This window comes from Dipodomys spectabilis, unplaced genomic scaffold (genome assembly GCF_019054845.1).
Source record: "Dipodomys spectabilis isolate Male_0828 unplaced genomic scaffold, ASM1905484v1 ptg000095l, whole genome shotgun sequence".
In the NCBI taxonomy this organism is placed as follows: domain Eukaryota; kingdom Metazoa; phylum Chordata; class Mammalia; order Rodentia; family Heteromyidae; genus Dipodomys; species Dipodomys spectabilis.
The window spans coordinates 3,845,744-3,867,151 of NW_024870772.1; the positions used below are offsets into that span (position 1 = coordinate 3,845,744).

The following is a 21,408-nucleotide window of genomic DNA, read 5'->3' on the forward strand; positions in this document are numbered from 1 at the left end:
CCTTGAGCTGAAGAGCTGAGGGACAACGCCCAGGAACAGATTTCAAACACCACCCCCCGCTCCCCAAAAAACCCAAAAAATTATTTTAATTGGGATGTTTTCTAGTGGCTCACTCCTACAATCCTAGCTACTCAGGAAGCTGAGATCTGAGGATCTCAGGCTGAAGCCATCTGGGCAGAGAAATTTGTTTAAAAAAAACTATTGCTTCCACTGAACTAGCAAAAGGCAATTAAGTGGAGGTGTGGTTCAAATGGTAGAGCATCAGCCTTGAGCAAAAAGGCCAAATGAGAACACAAAGCACTGAGGTTCAGTCCTGGCACAAAACTGGGAAAAAAAGACTTCTCTTCTGCCTTACTTACTTATATCAATAATGATAGATGTGTATTTTGTTACTTTCAATAGGCCCTTATCTGTAGTTCTCTTTATTTCCCTTCTTTGAAACTGTGTGGTATTTTGTTTTGAAAAATGTTATTGCTTTGAGATAGCCCCAGCATTGTCGGTTATTATTTTCAATCGCTTACCCTCAAGCACTGAAGGTATAGCTTGCCTACTTCTCACCCCAGGCTTGGAATCACCCTTCCTCTAAGGATTCCCTTTTCTTCCATTGATGAACGGTATTGGAAATGAATGAAGACAGAGGCATTGTTGCTATACAAATTCAACTTTTATCACTGGTAGAATGCCTGCTAACCATACACAAGGCTCTAGGTTTGATTCCCAGTACTGAAATAGATGTTTTTTGGCCTCATGCATGCAAAGCAAGTACTCTACCACTGAGCCACCTTCCCAGCCCCTAGATACAACTTTTCAAACTCCAATTCTTGGATGTAAGGGGAAAACTGGGGGAAAAGGTGACAAAAAAAATTAATATACTTATTACCTAACTAGTGAAATGGTTTAACAGCTCTGTACAACGCCTTAGTAATAAAATTATATTTTAAATATGTCCTATTCTTTTTTCCAGATAAAATGTCGCAACTAGCACCTTCAAGTTTACACTGTAGTGTTGAAGTATTAAGGAAGTTACAGAGGTGTTAAGTACTCAAAAAACTGTGCTTGTATTGGGCACAGGTGGCTCCCGTCTGCAATCTTAGCTACTCAGAAGGCAGGGATTTGAAGATCGCAGTTCAAAGCCAACCTGGGCAGAAAAGTCCCTGTGAGATTCCGAAAAAATACTCCAAAAAGCCAGAAGTGGCCCTGTGCCTCAAGTGGCAGAGTGCTAGCCTTGAGCACTGGGGTCCAGGGACGCGTCCAGGCCCCAAGTTTGAGCACTTGGACTGGCAAAACAAACAACTATGCCTCGGGCTGGGAATGTGGCTTAGTGGTAGACTGCCTGCCTAGCATGCATGAAGCCCTGGGTTTGATTCCTGTTACCACATAAACAGAAAAAGCCAGAAGTGGGGCTGGGAAGGTGGCTCAGTGGTAGAGCGCTTGCCTTGCATGCCTGAGGTCCTGGGTTCGATTCCTCAGCACCACATAAGCAAAAAAGAAAAAAGCCTTCCGGCACTTTGTGGCACTGTGGCTCAAATGGTAGAGCGCTAGCCTTGAGCTGAAGAGCTGAGGGACAGCGCCCAGGCCCAGAGTTCAGGCCCTACAACCAGACTCAAAAAAAAAAAAAAGAAAAATCCACAAGTGGTGCTGTGGCTCGAGTGGTAGAATACGAGCCTTGAGCAAAAATAAGTTCAAGGACAGTGTCCAGGCCCTGAGTTCACAAGCCCCAGGACTGGCAAAAACAAAACAATATAAAAAACTATACCTGACTCATGCTATAATCCTAGCTACTCAGGATGTTGAGAACTGAAGATCTCAATTCAAAACCAGCCCTGGCAAGTCTTTGAGACTCTCCTCTGCAACCCGCAAAAGGCCAGAACAAGTGGCACGGCTCAAGAGGTTCAGTACATCTTGGGCAAAAGAGAGCAAGGCGGGGCTGGGAAGATGGCTCAGTGGTAGAGCGCTTGCCTTGCATGCCTGAGGCCCTGGGTTCGATTCCTCAGCACCACATAAGCAAAATGAAAAAAGCCGGAAGTGGCGCTGTGGCTCAAGTGGTAGAGCACTAGCCTTGAGCTGAAGAGCTGAGGGACAGTGCCCAGGCCCAGAGTTCAAGCCCCACAACCAGACCCCCAAAAAAAAAAAAAAAGCCTAAAACTAAGTAAAAAAAAAAAAAAAAGCCTCCTTCTTCTGCCTTCTATCTTAATATATTGTTGTTGTTTTGACACAGGTCTTAGAGCTGAAGCTGCTTTTAGCCCATCCTCTTATGTTACATGCTGGGATCACAGGCACACCCCACCATAGTTCAACATGCTCTTCCTATGAACGCATCGGAGTTGGTGTTCATTATCAGCTACCTTCATCAGACCCAAGTTTCTTCACTATGGTAGGTAAAGAAAGGGACAACATAAATCTTTTAGGCACTTTTTATTTTCCAAAAAAAATTGTCGTTAATATATAAACATCTCATTCTCTCAAAAAATTCTACAACTATACAGCTGTTTGCTCCATTATTTGCATAGGAAATGACCACAATACAAAAATAAGAGGGAAAAAAAGAAGCAAAACAGCAACCGATTTTATGCTTTTGATGTAGGTACGTTTCCACGTATAAACATTTTGAAGCCTCTTACAAAATTATTTACACCATGTTGTCTATTTACACGTTTTAAGAGCAACGTTTCTAACAAACAAAACTATAATTTACCAAGTTATGAAAATTGTTTTCTAAAAAAACTTACTATATTACCACAAAATAAATAATGATAAACAATATTTTAAAAACAAAATTAAATTTTCATTTCAATTAAGACCCCTTTTGGCATTTTGCTTATTATTCTGCCCTTTGGTTAACAGCGTGGACATCACATTACTATTTTCTATTGCATATATGGAATAGCGCTTGCTTTCTTAAGCTTTCAACCTATCATTGATATTAAAGGCAGACACTGAGTCAGTATTAACAGCTAATTGCACTGCACTGTAATTCAGATAAAATTACTGTGTCTCACTGTATATTACATGCAAATTCCACATAAATTGTCATTTAACCAACAGTACTGCACAAGCATCTCAGGATACGAAAACTGCGTCATAAATTCAATGTTTCTATGTGAAAAGCACATGTCCTTCTGGAAAAAAACAAAAACAAAAACCGATACTGTATTTAGCTTATTGTGAGGTTTAACTTTTGTATACTGTAACGATTTTGAAGCTTGAATTTATAATTCATATAAAACATCTTCCATATTTAAAATAATCCTGCTTTAATCAGTGCATGAGATTTCCTTTCTAAAACTCATTTGAATGATTATTCCTTTCCCCAAAGAACTGAATTTGGTAATATTTGGAGAGGTTCTCCGACCCCCAAATGCTATTTGTAAATGTATTCATGGTTATTTTTGAAAGAAGTGTGACTCCCTCCCCGCCCCCAAAAAGAACCTTAAAAAACTTGTAATAAACCTATAAAGCTGATTTGCTTATTTACAAAATTTTCAATAGCAAATATAGGCAACTCATATAAAAAGAAAAGTATTTGTTCAATGGCTATTTGTGAATTGCCAGGTACAGTGCGTACCTCACCTCTAAGGAATTATCCAATATTGAGGAAGAAATTATTCCACGTCAAGTAAAAATCTTGACATCCCGCTCCATCCTTCCGGTGACTGAAACTTGATTTACTAAACACTGTCGCGAAGAACGAGGGTGCCCAGCCTCGAACACACGCGCGTGCCCCTCCCTCCACCCCGGCCCACGCTCGCGCGTGGCTGCCTGTGTGAGATGAAACCTGCGTTCACAGCCAGCATTCCAGACTCTGAAAACAGCCAAACACTTTGGTATTGATACAATGTATTCCCTGTTTTCTCAAATATACAAAATATACATTTTCCAGTATTTCGTTCTCTCTTTTATAGGAATAGTTAGTGTGGAGTTGAGCCGGGGCCGGCGGGGCCCGCGCCTCCGCCTCCGGGCGCTCAGTTCTCAGTTCTGGTGGCGCTTCATGTGCAGCGCCAGGTGGTCGGAGCGCGAGAAGCTGCGGTTGCACACGGCGCACTGGAAGGGCTTGGCACCCGTGTGCTTGCGGTAGTGGCGGGTCAGCTCGTCCGAGCGGGCGAACCTCCAATCACAGCCTTCCCAGGTGCACTTGTAGGGCTTCTCACCTGTGAGGAGGAACAAAGCGTGTGAGGAGGCTGCCGGGGCGCCAGACATCATCATCACATCATGCCACATCACTGGTACCACAGGGCGAGCTGAGCTTTACTGTCATGAGCCAAACGAAGGAAATTACTATTACACACCCACCACCCCAGGCATCTAGGGAAAGGTCAGCTCAGGATGATATAGAACCTTGAGTTACAGAAAGAAAACCATCCTTATGTGTCTTTGGGGAACAGGCACTGGGGGCAAATGCAAAACACTTCGGGGTTCTTTTTATAGACTGCTGCAGCAGCCAAAGTCCATGAAATGATCAGACCAGTTGGGAGCCGGGGGCTCGATCACTGTGCATATAGGGTTTCAACATAAACCAACCCCAATTACCATAGGAGTAAAAGGCTACTGGGCCAGGGAAGACAACATGGGGGTGATGGGACCACCCCCACGGTGAATTCTAGGCACCACAGCAACTCAGCATACCAACCATGGCCCCCAATTTACTATCAGCCATTCTCATTTTAATATCTCTAATTCACAAGGACACATACATTCACCCCCTTTTTTGCAGACAGAAGGAAAACAAAACTAGAATACTTCTTGAGCAGATTGGCCGTAAAACTTTTTTTATGCATTTAGTATTTACTTAGTAAAGTCCATCAGACCACAAGTCTGGTTAGTGCTGAATTCACATTGGTAAACAGACGATTCATTTGCTGATGTTAAATTATTTTTGGTCAAATATTGCACCCAAAAGATCATGAAGAATCATCATAATCAGGTCTTATGGTCTAGGCACAGAACCAGCATGCTTCGGTTCCAAAACAACTGTGAATTAAATCAAATGTACATGTAAAACCACCTAAAAGTCCTTAGCCCTGTCCTTCCATGATGAATCCATATTTAAACCCCTTTACCTACAATTTGTCTTATTTTTAGTGTTCCCCCAAGTTTCCTTGCTGCAGAATGTTCACAACTTAGTATTAATTTAGTCTTAATTTGTTGTTTTAGAATCAATCCTATTTAAAATTATCTACTTCCCTGTATGTACCTCAAAACTTCGTTCTAACTGAACTAGTTCTGCTGCTGATGATTTGCATATTGAAAGATCTGAATGGTTCACCTGAGTACTTGTTCCCTGACTTCCTCGAAACATTGTTCTGAAAAGGAAGAACCTCAGATTTGCTCAACACTTCTGTAGAATTAATTACCCAAATGAACCTAAATTCTAAAAGACATGACCCATACATCTGAGTTTCCACATGACCCGATCAGTGTAATTTTACTATCCCAATAACCACTAAAACTCAGAAATCCTACAGGGGGAAAAGAAAGAAAGAAAGAAAGAGAGAGAGAGAGAAAGAAAGAAAGAGAGAGAGAGAGAGAAAGAAAGAAAGAGAGAGAGAGAGAGAGAAAGGAAGGAAGAAAGAAAGGAAAGAAGAAAGAGAGAAAGAGAAAGGAAGGAAGGAAAGAAAGAAAAGGGGCTACATTGCAACAATGAGACATGTAAGTCGTATGTCGGAAACGAACTTTACAACTTTAGTGGGGGGAAGAGGAGGGTTGAGTGGGGGGGGGAGGCAGGGGGAGGATGGGATGGGAAGGGGAAACAAAGGAGGCTACAATACTTGATAAGAAATGTACTCATTATCTTGCTCATGTAATTGTAACCCCTCTGTACAGTATTTTCACAATAAAAAAAAAAAGAAAAGGGGCTAGAATTGGCTGTGTGAAGTTGGTGCCAATTATTTCTCAGGAGATTTCATCTCACTTCTGATGATTCTGCACCCACAGCTACCTGTCTTCTCCCTTTCTTCTGGTGCTGACCTAATGCACATTTATTTTTAATTCCATTTTGGGTTCCTGTCACTGCATTTTAAAATGTGCCATCTCTGCTGCATGTAGTGGTACAAATCTATAATCCCAGCACTTGGATGACTGAAGCAATAGATCATGAGTTTGAGGCAAACATAAGGCTATACAGCAAGACCTTTTATCCCTAAATAGGATGGATATCTCAATTCTGGATTTGTCCTTCCTCATAGTAAATTGTGAAGAAGGTTAAACTAATACACTTGACCTTTTAAGTAACATAAGAGACAACCCACTTTCATTTTGCTTAACTTCACTTCGGATATATTTAATACATTTTTAGTTCTGATCATAGCTATTCTGATCACAAATGTAAGCCAAACAGAAAAATTCTACACAGAAATATTTGTTTCTTGTGGACATTACGCAATGAAACAAACATATTCCTTAAATACTTTGCATTTATTTAGTAGGGGAAAAAAAAGACTTATTTCTGATGTCTGAGGCAAGGGGAAAAAACTTCCTAAAGAGCCCCAAGTCTTTTGACTTTAATAACTAAAATAGCAAGAGAACTGAATTGCAGTTTATTTAAGAAACAGGGGACACTAGACTCTTTTTGTTCACTATTTTTACTGGCTAGGAAGTAATAAACTGAACCACTATTTTTTAATTTACTTTACTGATTGGTTGAAATACGGTAGCCATTAAAGTTCCTAAAACATTTGGGGTTTTGCTTGCAATAATAATCTATGGGTTATTTAGCCAAGAATACAACCAGTGTCTGGAGCCCTGGTTTCTGGGGCCAAGTCTTACTATAAAAGCAAGACAACTATTCCCCACTTGGGGCAGTTTCTATGGGATTTGTTCAAGTTTGTCAACACTGTTCAAGTAAAACATTGTAGAGGAAGCTGGTACCCAATTTCTAGCCAAACAGCAGAGTAGAAGCCTTTTTTCCTCAGCCAGAAACACTATGCACAGTACTTCTGGGAAACCAAACTCACTTCCTTCAAGTTATATTTCAACAGGATAGGGCTTTCAAAAGTTTAATTGGATTTTTACAGGATCTCTTTCCAACACCACCAATTTAAAATATTTAGTTAAGCTCTTTCAACATCAACTGTATTTTTAAGTTCTCATGCTGTTAATGTGAAACTTTCCAAAGGCAAAGAGGAAAAAAAAAAAAAGAAGTGACAAACTTGTTCAGCAATGGAAAAGAATCTTCAGCTTTATCTCAAATAAAGCATGCACATGCTTTGTCTACGTTAAAACCATAGGCATAGTTTGCTGCGAATCCTTAACCTTTGAGGAAAAAAAAGTCCCAGTTAAACTTACTTATTACCCACGTTGATGAGGCCATGAATATTTTTATTAAAATGTAGTAGGAGGAGAAACATTAGGAGTGAAAAGGAAGAAGCTCCACTGAGCATGTCCCAGAGTTGCGACTTCTGGTCTCAATTAATACAGCCTCTGGGTGACTGAGAGGCTAAGACCGGAGCTCCACATTAAGAAGCCTGGGCAGGCCAGGCTCTGGTGGCTCATGTCTGTAATCCTAGCTTGGTGGCTCATGTCAGTAATCCTAGCTACTCAGGAGGCTGAGATCTGAGGATCACAGTTCAAAGACAGCACGGGCAGGAAAGTCCGTGAGACTCTTATCTACAATTAATCACCAGAAAACTGGAAGTGGCGCCATAGCTCAAGTTAGTGGTAGAGCGCTCCCCTTGAGCTGAAGAGCTCAGGGACAGTGCCCAGTCCTAGAGTTCAAGCCCCACGACTAACAAAAAGAAAAAAAAAAAAAGAATATCCTGGCCTGCCATGCCTCTCCAATGTCTCACTTCCATCACTCCCATTAGCAAACACTAATACATTCTTTGAATGATTCAAAGACATACATATTGCTCAATTTTACTTGAGATTCTAAAGCCACTCAGAAGGTAAGGAATAAATGGCTTTAATGGACTCATGGCAGCCCTTAAACCCTGCATGTGAGGCCCAGTTCACACCCTAGGTGAGCCAAGTTATCCCTGGAGCCCCGTATCTTGAACACTGGGGGATCCTGCAAACTATATACAATGCTAGTTATCTGTCAGCCATCCATACTTACCCGTCTGAAAGTTCATTTTTCCTAGACTAGGTAAAATTTCAGTGTATTAGCAGAATGTTTGTGAGGCATTCAAAAAACCTTTAGCAAGAAGCTAAAACAGATCTATTTTCTTCTGATGAGCAGATGGGGGGGGGGGGGGAAAGACTTTTGAACAACCACAATGTAATAGGAGGTTTCTCTGCTCTGCTGAACATAGTCAATAGATTCATACCAAGTCCATTCCCTAGGATGTTCTACATCCACTCTTCTAACAAAAAAAACAAATAACAAAAAAAAAAAAAGTAGGCCAGGGATGTAGCTCAGAGGTAGAGTGCTTATCCAGCATGCACAGGACCCTAGGCCCTGGGTTCAATTCCCAACACCACAAAAGGAAAAAAGAAAATCACAGAAGAAAACATTTCTCTTAGAATAATTACATTAGATAATTTTTTTATATTAATGGCAAATTTACACATCGGTTTTCTTCTAGATACAATACAATCAAATTAATAGCATTTGATAAAGACAAAAAGAATCATCTGTAGCCTCACTAAATGCCTTGCAAAACCAAAGAAATGATCTCTGCTCGGCCTCAAAGAAGTGTATTTGCCCATCATCAGACTTCAGGAATTTAGTTTCTGAAATTAGGATCTCAATAATTGGGATTTTGCTTCTAATAAACAAAAGGGGAAAAAAACAGAAAACACTGAAGGGAAAACATGGGATATGAGTTAGATTGAGAAAAATCGGTAAAGTAGGATGATGATGATGATGATGCCTCATTAATTCCTATCTTCACATATCCATGCCAGTGATTTTCCACTCAAAACAATTTTACTAGAGCTCAATGCACTTGAAACAGGAAAAGGTTCACCTTAAAAGTCAGTCTAACATTTACTATATATAGAACCCTTGGCAGCAAGGGGCCCACTGTGATCAAAGTAATGTTAAGGGATATATTAAGAAACTTCCTTCTTTGTCACCTCAATTCTGTTTATCGTTTTCATTAAAATCGAATTCATTGTACCTCTTCTAGAAAACCTCTTGTCATGTCCTTTGTGTGTATTGCGGTCACTTACTTATTCTGAACCAGGCTGGGGACCCTGGACCAGCGGCACAACATGTGCTTGCCACACACAAGGCCCTGGGTTCAAGCCTAGGCATGAAGGCTCAAATGGTTGTGCTTGTGCTCCTCTGACGATTCTTCATGTTCCCCAGCACCGGGATCATCTTATTGACCCTGCAGTGCTGCCTTGCTTTTCCTAATGTCTCAGAACCAGTCTTGTGCTTGGCCAGCCTCTGGGTGGTTTTCATGAAAACAAGGCACAGGAGGCGAATGTGGAGCTTCACCCTGCCTAGGACCGCCCAAGTTAATCTGAATAAATGCATATATTTAGGTAAGAATTTTTTCCCCCCCTTTGGAAGAAAAAAAAATTCAAATAAATTCTTCCCCACCCTTCAAGTTGTACAGGGATTAAAATAAAAACTCTAGGATACATTTTCTTTTGCAGAAGTGGAATAGACTTGAAGAAAACCAAGAAGTTCTGAGGCCAGGAGTACAGGTCAAAGACAGTAGTGGGGGGGGGGGGGGGGGTGTGCATACACTGGTAGTCTACATTCCAGTATAGTGAGCCTCTCTCTACACTCATGAACTTTGGATACATTTTCTTTATTTTTTTTCTTTTCTTTTTTGGTGCAAGTACTAGGGTCTGGGAATTGGACTCTCTTGTTCAGCCTTTTCTGCTCAAAGCTGGCACTCTACCATTTGAGCTAGTCTTCCAACTTCTGGCTTTCTGCTAGTTAATTGAAAAGTGCCTCCCAGATTTGTCAAAGCCCAGGCTAGCTTTGAACCTCAATCCTCATTTGTCAGCCTCCAGAGTAGCTAGGATTACAAGTATATGCGCTATTGCCTTTGAGCTCTATGGCTACTTTTCCAAATACAAACCTTAACAGGGTTAATGAAATGAAACACCAATTTTTTAATTGCCTGACAAAAACACAACACTGATTCGCTTTCTTGGTAATAAGATCCCAAACTAACTTACCAAAAAGAAAGAGTAAACTTTCAACGGAATATTTTACCTTTCTCTTTCTTTTTTCTTTCTTTTAAGAAACATTCCGTCTTTCCATTTTGCTCAGCACTGAATGAGTCAGGATCAATGCCCTTCCCTTTAGTTTCCATGTGACAAGATTATCACATAGTGGATCCCACGGCTACTCCTGAGGGTTAGCCATTTTAGGAAGGAGCCCACAGGAAATATATTTTATTCTTTTATGTAATTCTGTATTTATAAAAGATAGAATATACTTATTCTTCTGAGTCAATGTTTGTTTGTAAGTAACCTACTGTGCACTTTTAAAACAGTACCTCGTCCTTAATAAGAGTTGTGAGATCCTGGAATATAAATAATACAGTCTGACAGAAGAGGAACGCTGTGATGGAGAGATTCTTCGACTCAAGTAGGACATTACTTTCTTTCTAATCTTTCACCAGAAAAGATGTTTACTTGATGAAGTAAACAGCTACTAAATTCTAAAAATATCTGCCAAATAAAATTCTTGGGCAATATATAACTTGAGAAAAAGCAACATTACTCTCCATTCTTTAGACCACCACGGGGCTGGCTGATAGTTGTTTCCACCCAGCAATTCTATTTCATCTACGTAGGAACTAGCTTCCCCCACTAGTTTAAAACCCAAAGGGTTAAGAGGAGATTATTTCATCTCTGGATTCTCCGCACAAAAAAAAAGGGGGGGGGATGAAAAAAACGTTTGCTGAATCAAATTATACTTCTTAACCTTTGATAAGCATTATCATCTCAAAACAATGTTTAATCAACCTCCTATGTAAATGTTTTTCAGATGAAACAAGTCTCAGAAGCAAAGTTTAATCTTCCCAGTGAGTCATTAAAAAAAATTGTTCCTAAGCTTTCTGGCTCATAAATACCTTTCCTGGGGTCTGAACCACCAGGTCTCTTTAAGCCACTACTTTAAAAAATAAATAAAAGGAAAAAAAGCCTGTAATTTGTCAGTATAGAAAATGTATTTTAAAGTGGCAAGTGAAAACAAAATGTCAACTATGTTCATACCCTGCCTGGTAAGGCTAAACATGAAACTTTTAACCAGATTTTCTAAGTGAGCACTAAATGCTACAAGAGAAAACAAGGGAAGGGGTGACATCATTCAAGAAGAAATGTACTCTTTGCCATACTTATGTAACTGTAATAACTATATCACCTTTATAATAATAATTTTTTAACTTCTCATAGACAAATTAAACCAATATTGATTCTAGATCCTATTTTTAAACTCTCATAGACAAATTAAACCAACATTGATTCTAGATCCTAACTATGATCTCCATCCATGAAGGCCTGAAAATAAATTCTTCCTAGTGCTTTCGTTAAATGCTTTCACTCCTATTTTGTAGTTTAAAGGGAGAAAATAATGAGGATCTACGCTCATATTATGACTATACCTTTCATTAGAGAAGTATAAGGAAAAATAAATACCCTAGTGTCAATAATATCAATATTTTGACAACAACATCTATACTTATACACAGTCAACGGATAAATTGAGCTTGGAGCAGAAGAGACCAGAAATATTTAGACCCAAGGATGTTTTAGTACCTAACCACTAACTAAAATGACAACTTCAAGGAGGGATTCTGTATTTTCAAAGTAGGCATAGAATCATCTTACTTACGAATGTTGCTAGGAAATAAAGTAAGGAAAACGACAGGGATTCACTCCTTTGCAAGTAAGCTCTGGCTAAAATTCCTTCTAAGACTTAATGTAATTCTTAAACAGGGAACCTTAAATGCAATGCTCTTCTCAATCCATTTTTGTGTACCTATGTTAATCTTTCTGGTGAGAGTGTTTCCTTTGGTAAAGTGCGGTAGGTACAAAATGATCGGTAGGTACAAAACAATCAAAAGACGACTGTGAAACTACGCGTGTGGGTGAGGCCACTTGTGCCAAGTGAATATGCTGCTGCTGACTTTTCTCTATTCACTGCTAGCTTTCTGCCCTGTTCCAGAAAGCTGAGAAAATGTCTTCACTGTGAAATTTATGGAAAAGAGACCAAGAATGTAGCTTAGTGGTAGGTTACTTGCCTAGCATGCCCCCCAGGTTCTGGGTTTGATCCCTCAGCAACAACAATTTTAAAAAAATTAATTAAATCCAGTAAGAGTTGCAGAAATAATTTATCAATCTTACTGACTTAAAAAGGTGCCTGGGGCCAATTTCAAAAATGACAGAATGCGTATAGCCTCTTAGATACGTAATAAGAAATGAGAATTTCAATGAGAGGTTTAACTAAATGCTATCCAAAAGCACAAACATTTTGATTTCAAAACATACCACTTGACACTGTTGTTGCTTGGAAGCAGATATAACTATTTCCAATAGAGGCATGATAAATATGGTACATGCACACTACGAATAACACCTACAAACACCCACTCACCCATGTAAAATTAAGTACAGACCTGTCAGTATGTGCTAGTTTACATATATAGCCACACGTGAAATATAATTTCTCCATGCATAAGGATAAATTATGTCTCAAGTCTTTTGTCTGACCATACAAAGAAGACCTTTTTTTTTTCCTTTTTGTCAGTTGTGGTCCTTGAACTCAGGGCTTGGGCACTGTCTCTGAGCTTTCTGCGTTCAAGGATAACACTGCCACTTTGAGCCACAGCATCACTTTCAGTTTTCTGGTTGTTAACTGGAGATTAAGAGTCTCATGGACTTTCCTATTCTGGCTGGCTTCAAACCAGATCCTCAGATCTCAGTCTCCTGAGTAGCTAGGATTACAGACATGAGCCACTAGCGCCCAAAAGACACAACTTTATATATCTATGTATGGCTTCCAAATAAAGAAATAAAAATATCTGCACTTTAAAAAACTTGAATATATGATATCTATAACTTAAGAAAACAATTTCTTTTAATTCTTTTTTCCCCAGTTAAAAAGAAAATGTTCTGATTTGGAAAGACTATTTGCTTAAGGTCAGTTTGCAATCCAAGTTAAAGAATCATTTTCAATGTAAAAACTCCAGAATAAGTAATTAAACAATGCAGAAGGATGTAGTTATAATTTCTTAGATCATTTTTAAAACATACGGTAACTTGACATTTTAAGGCACTTCTAATTATTTTCCAAAGAAATGCTGGGGCGCTTTACATTCTACCAGCAAAATGGCAGTCATTTATACCGAATAATTCCTTTTGTGTCATCAAATAAAAGATCAACATTGCCATATAGCCTTTAAAGCTTACTAATAGCTGTATAAGTTGGAAGCAGGGCAGGGAAAGGGGGGGAGATGGGGGGGGGGGGAGGAAGCAGGAAAAAAATGCTATTAGAGATGAAAAACTGTTTCATCTTCCTGGGCCTTCAAAGAAAAAAGAAAGAAAAAGCAAGCCTTTGCTGGTTTGGATAGTCACTGACAAACGGGCGGGGTGGGGAGGATGCAATGAGAGAGGCCAGGTAATTTTAAGAGGCATTGTCTAGAAACTAGAAATGAGGAGAAAACAACCTCAATGCTCTATGATTACCCAAGAACGGGTTTAGCCAGATGAGTGAGTCTGGCACCAACACTCCCCAAGGCATTTGAAAGACTATCAAACAAAACTTTATTAAACTGGATTACATGCTCACTCACTAGATGTTGAAGGCCACAATATTTATGAGCAGGTGAAAAAGTCGATGCATGGGACCCAAAGCAGGCCTAGGTCCTCTTTTTAGTTTGCTTTTATTAGTAGGAACATTGTTAAGACAGCCCACTATTAAATTTCTTTGCCAGCAGGTCAAGTTCCAGAATCCCAGGTACAAGTATTCAGCACACTAAACCCCGACAGGGGTTGAAAGGCTATTTAGATATGGCCTGACTACATCCCTGCAATAAGCAGCTGATTACATCCTTATATGCAATTGTGCTCCTCTTTTATTATCGGACTTTAACCCTACCCTTCCTATCTCCAGCTTCAAGGCCTTCCAAAAGAGAAAAACAATAGTTCTAAGTTATATCCATGTCCCCTGGATCAAAAACTCAAGATTAAAAAACCATTTGCAACGCTTTCCTAATACAACTCCTAGTCTGTCAGAGGATGATTTTTGCATAGTTACATGAGATTCTTATCCTGGCACCTGTCATTTGTATTTTGAAAACTTCAAAAGTTTTCATTAGACCTAAAATTCTTTAATGGGCACTTAACTGTAAACACAATTTCTACCTGGGGTTGCCTATATAGGATCTTTTCTTTTATGTAATCCATTTGTGTAAAAACCTCCGGCCAAAGCAAGCCATTCATTTCTTAGATAAATGCGGGAGAGGGGTCTTTGTTTAAAATCAGATTCTCAAAAGCTCCCTGTATCTATCATTGCAGTTGATGCCACTTGTTTATTGTTGGGTATCAAGCAATACTTCCTGACATGCATACAGAATGTCTGCAACCATATTCCTCCCAGGGCCCTATCTCAGCACTGACCTTTGTTCAAAGGCTTTTACTTTTTAATGTAGCAGTTAGAGATAACTACTTCATTTATCAAAACTCAATTTCCATAGTAACATCTAGCCTGGGGAGATTCAAGTCCTCACACTAATCCAACCACCCATTCAAAGGAACTGTTGAATACTTTGGTTTCCATAGCAATGATGGAATAATACATTTTGCTAGGTCACTGCCTTTAATAGCAAACTTATCCTTTGAACTATAGGTAAGGCTGTATTTATTGAGGAAAACAGTACAATCGCATTATATCTAAATTCCTTCCTTTAAGGTTATCTTTTTTTTTAAGGCAAAAAACACAAATTGTAACCATCTATATATTTGAAAATATATGTGAAGCCCTTTAACGCAAAGTATGTAGCATACATTTTATCTTAAAATGGGTTCTGATATAAACTTTTAAAATTCCAAAGCTCTCAAAAGATGGCTATCGATTTAACCACACAAATAGTTATAAAATTAGAAGCATAACCTTATAAGCATGTTTTAAACAAGGGTGAAATGTAAGCTAGAATAAAGAGAACAGTCTCAAACACATCAAGTTGGGGCTGGATCAGAGGGTGTGGTATCACTTTTAAACCGTAACACTATTTGAAATACCTTACAATTTCTGGCCTACCTTTCATGAAGCATAGCAAACATGCTAAGTAACAAACATTTTCAAGTTATGTTTTTAAGCAGTTATGCTGTGCACATGCTAAGTAGAAAGTATTTTCATGTTTGAGCGGCTTTATTGAAGCAAACTAATTTACCTAGGAGAATTTTTCCCCTTTCTTTCAAGACAAAAATAGCATTGCCATTAGAGTGTTAAAACTCCTTAGTAAACATTGCTGTTTATGTTTTGGGTAACTGATTCTACATGAGGTGACTGGGCAAAGCAGTGAGGGAGAAGGGGGCGGAGCGGGAGAGCATCTGCCTTCCCTGAGCGGGGCTTTCTCAAGGAACTGAATTTTGAGCCCCACAGCCAGCGCTGAGAAAGGTAGGCCATTAAAAAATAAGTTGACAGAAGAAAGAAGAGATCAAACATGTGTTGGCTTTTAAAAAGATGAATACCACTTACACTATTTACACAACTCAAAGAATTAACAAGAAAATTACATACCAGTGTGAGTCCTCAGGTGAGCTTTTAAATGAGAAGACTTTGTATAAACTTTTGTGCAACCTAAAATAAAGAAGCAGAGGAGGAACAGCTTGTCATTTCGGAGATCCTTTTGAAAGCTTTACATTTGATGATTCAGTGTTTAAAATCTGGCTTTAAAGATGGAATCTCTCATGCTAGATGAAATATTGGAAGCTCCAGTTTTAAGACTTACGGAGCAGGTGCCCATTACCTTATTAAAGGCATAAAGTGATTATTTATCTATCACATTCGTAGGGAAGAAAGAATACAGGTAATGGATCCAAAAGACAAATGGAAAATTTGTGTTTATATTTCAGTAGGTGCTTTTACTAGTAATACATACTTTCGAGACTTAAAAGCTATTATAGTATATGTTTTTAGTTTAAATTTTAATGGATGTGGAGTTGACAGTGCTAAACCATTATCTGAGATGACTATAATTTTCCATACTTTTTCATTTAGCACGTCATGCCATATCATGTACCAGTCAATAAATTATGCCTGATATTAATCATAAACCAGCTTACACTAGCAACTTGGGGCATATTCCTTACTTGCAATCAATTTACAATTTGGGGTTCCATATCTTACTGAAGAACTAAAATATACTATGGAAACCATCCTTAAATTTATCCTGGAGAGTCTTGTACTAACCACAAGCTAGAAGCCTACAACACTTCAGCATCTCACATTGTTTTCCCCTACTGAATCTATGTCCAGGGCACTTAATTTAGAACTTAATAAAATTTATTAGTTTTCTTTTTTAAAAAACTCCATTAAATGTAATTAAAACAGTCATTTACTATTGAAGTGGGAGAAAAAAATCCAAGGTAACTTGTTCCTATTTTTTTTTTAGAATGTTCTACAACTCCTCCCCCCAAAAAACTGGTTTCATACCAGGGTAAAAAAAAAAAAACAGAAATGGGATATGGAACAATAGGAGGTTTTCAAGGCCCTGGGTTCAACTCTTACCACCACCAAAAGAAAATGAACAGAAAGAAGGAAAGGAAGGAAAGGAAGGGAAGGAAGGAAGGAAGGAAGGAAGGAAGGAAGGAAGGAAGGAAGGAAGGAAGGAAGGAAGGAAGGAAGGGACTCTAACTCGGTCTGCTTTTAACCGTCCGTCAAATGCACTTCTCTATGTAAAAATGTAAGGTCTGGTTAACAAATACATACACACACACAAACACAATTTCAAACTGATGCTTGAACCAGTTAAGGCCACCTACCAGGAAAATCACAGTAGTGGATACGTCGTTTCTCCAAATCGGGGTTACTCCTTCTGTTGTATCTGACAGGTTGGATGTTTTGTGAATTAACTGGCAGGGTGGCGGGTAAATTTGGATTGTGAATTGCCAGTTTAGAAGCAATTGTAGCAGCATAGGATGGAGGTGGGGTTAAATTCTGGAGCATCTCTGCTTGTCTATCGGGACTTCCAGGCTCTGAGCTGGGTGGTGATGGGGGAAAGTAAGTGGCCTGTTGGGGAAGAAACTGACTTGGCATTGTGTATGTGCAGGGGGGCATGCCCTGGAACTGTTTCACTGCAGTCTGCGGAACAGCAGAGGTGTGTGTGGTAAGACCTGCCATGGCAGCTGACATAGAAACGTTAAGGGTGTCCATTACGGCTGTCTGGTTTGTAGAACTGGGCATGTCTAGATCCGGTGTATTCAGTAGCTGGTACAGGTGGCCCTGCTGGGAAGGGACAGATAGATGAATGTCTGGTGTAGGAAGTTCTTGTTTGATGAAAATGTTGTTCACGTCTGGAGCTGCGGTCTGGTGTGAGCTGAATATACTGGTGAACTCAGGGAGGGCCTGGGTCGGGGCCGGAGGAGGGGCAGTCGTCTCACTCTGGTGGCTGAAAATGGTAACAGGTTCTGTCTTGATGTGAGATACGCACGGTCTCTGGGATTTGTAGAGGCCAGTTCTCAGGTGAGTGATGTCTGGGAGGAAGACGTTCATGCTGATACTGTAAGGTAACCCTTCACTGTCAGTGAAGAACTGGTCTACGACTGAGGCACTGTCTCGTCTATATTTTTTATGCTCTTGAATTACTGGAAGTGGAGGAAGCTGAGGCGTCAGATACTTCTCCATTTCACATCTTGTCTGAAAAAGAAAGAGAGACAAACACGCATAATCCACCTGGTCTGAGCTCAGGAAGGACAAGTGGGGCTCCCCAGAAGTTACCAGCAATGTTCCTGAGTCAAGTTCTCAGGCGAGCGCCTCTACGTGTTGCTTACCAACATATCAGGTTTACATGTATTTTGTCAATTGTGTAATTATTGGGTCACCAGAAGCTTACGAAAGTCTGAATGGCACTCTTGGGTAAAAATCGCTCCACACATCGACCTCAGACAAAGAGACAAACCAGGAAAAAGAAAAAAAAAGCACTGCCCCTTCTGATGTAAAAATAAAGTCTCTACCCGGTGCAAGGGGGCAGCCTGCCCTTCGCGCAGTTAGTGTGCAATTCAAGTATAGTATGGAAGTCTTGCCAAACTAGCTCAATTCTACTCATGTCACAAAGTGAAATTTAACGTGCTCTACAGCTTATATATAAAGCTAGGCAAACCTTTGAAAAAATTTTTGTTGTTTCCTTTTTTTGGTTTTGGCTTGCCTAGGTATTTCCAAAATATCAACTATAAAACATCCTTTGCCTATTTTCCTGCCTTCTCTTGTTTCTCATTCAACGGAAATTTAAACGCAATGTGTTGGGCAAACCCTAGTACCCACCAAAACAAAACAATTTCGCATTCAACATTTGAGCTAAATGTTGATTTTTTTTAAACCAGCAGATTCTGTAATTGGTTAATATGATAATGAAATGTTTCTATTCATATATCTATCTACAACAGATCTTTAATTACCTAAGGGAAAAATCACTCCCTTGGTAGACTGGTGCTAGGAAGTCCGTGGGTGGGGAGAGGCTGCCCTAAGCTAGCGCAGTCATCAGTAAAGCATTTATCAGGCCCTTCTCAGTGGGCCAATGCTACATTCCCCCCTACTCTGTAAAAAGCCCAGTCATCCCTCACCTTCTTGGTGTCCCCAAGACAACTGTCACATTCAAATCACTACACAGTTCCCAGTGATTTGTAAGGTCCTCGCCTCGCTCCTAACAAGTTGTCTCAGTCTTTTTTTAACGACATTCTCCTCTCCTAGGATATAATCTTCATTCCAGCCCCCAGCCATGAAAAGGAAATTTCAAAAGGAAAACCAAAACCCGAGTAAAATGGAATGGAATAGCTCGCATTACCTAGGAGCCAGGGGCTCCTCGCTCCAGTGAATGAGACAGTCCTGTTTTGCTCCTAAAATTTCAAGCGTTTATTCTCGGACCTTACCGTCAACTCATGCGGGTGGATGAGGACGGGATTTCCCGGATACACACGATTTAAAAATAAAAAGATCAACGCCGTGTGGTCATGTGAGTAGGAACCTCTCTGACAAATGCCTCTGTCCTCTCCCAGCGCAGCGACCCCCCCCCATCCACCCACCCCTCCAACCCAGGCGCGGGCGCGGGGCGGGGGGGGGGGGAGAGGAGGGGGAACGGACGAACACCCCACGACTTGATCTACCAAGGAGCTACGTCGTGAAGCGTCTGCAAATAAACCGGACGAAAAACCCTTTTCGTGCACTGTGCTCCGGCGGCGGTTAGTGGTTTCTGATTTTAGCTCTTCCAGCTGTTTGCATGTGGGTCTGTTTCCAATTTCTCCCCCCCCCCCCCCCCCCGCCCCTTCTTCGCCTCCTTGCTTGGGACAAGCTGAAAGTCCCGGCAAGTTTTTTCTGGGCTCTCTGACTCCCGTGCGGGGGCGAGAGAAACAGGCGGTTGCTCTAATTCGGCTGCCGGGCAAGTGTAAAGCCAACTGCCAGCTTTCAGCGCGGCGGCTCGGGAGGAAATTTACGCGCACGCGAAGAAAAACAACACCCCTGGCCTTCCCTCCCTCCCTCCCTCCCCTCCCTCCTTTCGTCTTTTCCTTTTTTTTTTTTAAGGAAAAAAACACAAGAGCTCCAGTACCACCTCAGCGCTTCCCAACTCTCCTTGGCCAAGCGGGGCCCCGCGATCGCTTAGCCCCGGGGCGGGTGGAGGTGGGGGGGGAGAAGAAGAGGCCCCCCCCATCCCCCGCCGCACCCCATCTACATTTCCACATCAGACCCCACGGGGGGGGGGTGGGAAGGGGAACGACCCGACCCCGGCCCTGGGAGGGCGGGGGTGATGTAAGGAAACTGGGGTGTGGGGGAGCCAAGGTTTCACCCGGCACGTCCCAGGTGCGCCGGACACCCCCCCCCCCCGCACCGCCCTCCAGCCCTGCCAGGAGGACCCGCCGGGACACACTGACGCCCCCCACACACCCCCGATCGGGGTCCCCCCCGCCCCCCGGTGCTCGACTCTCCCGCGAAACCCCGTGCCCAGGCCGGGAGGGAGGGCAGGGCGGGGCGGCGCGCCCCGACGCTCGTCCCAGCCTGGAGCGGCCCCTGTCGCCCGCGCGTCGCAGCGGCGGGACACGCCCGAGCTCCGGGAAGGAGGCGGGAGCGAGGGGAGCCGCGCTTCCTACCTGGACCAGCTCCTCGGCCGGCAGTCGCGGGCCGGCGGCGGGCGGCGGCGCCGGCTGCGGGGGCTGCGGGGGCGCGGGCTGCGCCTGCGGGTGGTGGTGGTGCGGGTGCTTCAGTTCCTCGCCCGGGAAGAGCGCCGCGTCGCGGGCCGGGTTCGCGGCGCCCAGCACCGGCTTGAGCTGCGCGAACACCGGCTCGTCCTGCGGGGCCGGCGGCTGGGGCACGGGTCCCAGGCGGGCGCTCATGGTCAGCACCCGCGTCGCCATGGGCAGTCGGGGGGCGGCTCCGGGCGCGGGGCGCGGGTCGGGAACGCTCTCCGCGTAGCCCGCGCTGGCTCGGGACGGCGAACTCGGCGCGGGGCCGCGGGGGTGGAGGGGAGGCTCCGGGCAGAACCCCTCCGGCCAACAGCGAGCACGGTTCTCGATGGCGCGCACGAAAAGCCAAAAGTCTTCCGCTCGGCCTCGCGTAGCCGCCAACGTCCCCCCGGACGGCCACTTTCTCCCGCCCCGCCCCGCCCCGCCGCGCTCTCAGGCTCTCCGGAGCCCGCTCCCGCCACCGCCGATCTCCTCCAGCGAGCTGCGAACGCGCGTACCTGCCCCGAGACTACTGACACTTGACGCCCGCCTCTATTTCACCCAACTCCGGGGAGGCGGGGCCCGTCTGCCTGACTGGCAGCACGTCTACGAATCCGAACGCGCCGAGGCCTTCTTGGCTGGAAAGGCTAGCCTATGAGAAGAGAGAAAGTCACCCTGAAGCCACGCCTCCTTTCAGGCCGAACCGCACCCCTCGGGCCACGAGCTTCGCGCGCAGGGCTGCCGCGCAGTTTGTACACAACTTCTCTGACAGATTGGGCCGGCGGAGCCGGGGGGCGGAGGGAAGCCGAGGAGCGGGTGGAATCTAGGAAGAGGGGGAACTGGGGTGGAGACGTGGAGGGAGATCTCTCCGGACTGTTCTCTGCCAGGAGCAGAGAGAGAGAAAAGTATTGCACGTCTTAGGTGTTGTGCAAGGACTTGAAACTCAAAAGCTGAAACCCAGAAGGCGTTGGGGGGGGGGGGGAGGGGGAGAATTTTAGCGACGTGTTTAGCGAACATTTTTAAGTCTGCAAAAGGGACTTCAGCGGAAAACTAGGGACACTATGGTAAATGTTAGAGGAAAATAAAAGCCCTCCTCCCTCTGGATCTTTAGCAGGGAAGGCATCCATTTAG

The 21,408-nt window shown here is 42.7% G+C and overlaps 1 protein-coding gene across 1 annotated transcript; it reads right to left on the reverse strand.

The window, feature by feature from the left end:
* Nucleotides 1-2,400: 2,400 nt before the first annotated feature.
* Nucleotides 2,401-20,797, reverse strand: Klf5 (Kruppel like factor 5). The gene is made up of 4 exons (XM_042685788.1): nucleotides 20,206-20,797; nucleotides 16,891-17,764; nucleotides 15,647-15,706; nucleotides 2,401-4,148 (listed from the first exon to the last, which is right to left on the reverse strand). The coding sequence occupies exons 1-4, from the start codon at nucleotides 20,467-20,469 to the stop codon at nucleotides 3,970-3,972; spliced, it is 1,377 nt and encodes a 458-aa protein (XP_042541722.1). The 5' UTR covers nucleotides 20,470-20,797; the 3' UTR covers nucleotides 2,401-3,969.
* Nucleotides 20,798-21,408: the final 611 nt, after the last annotated feature.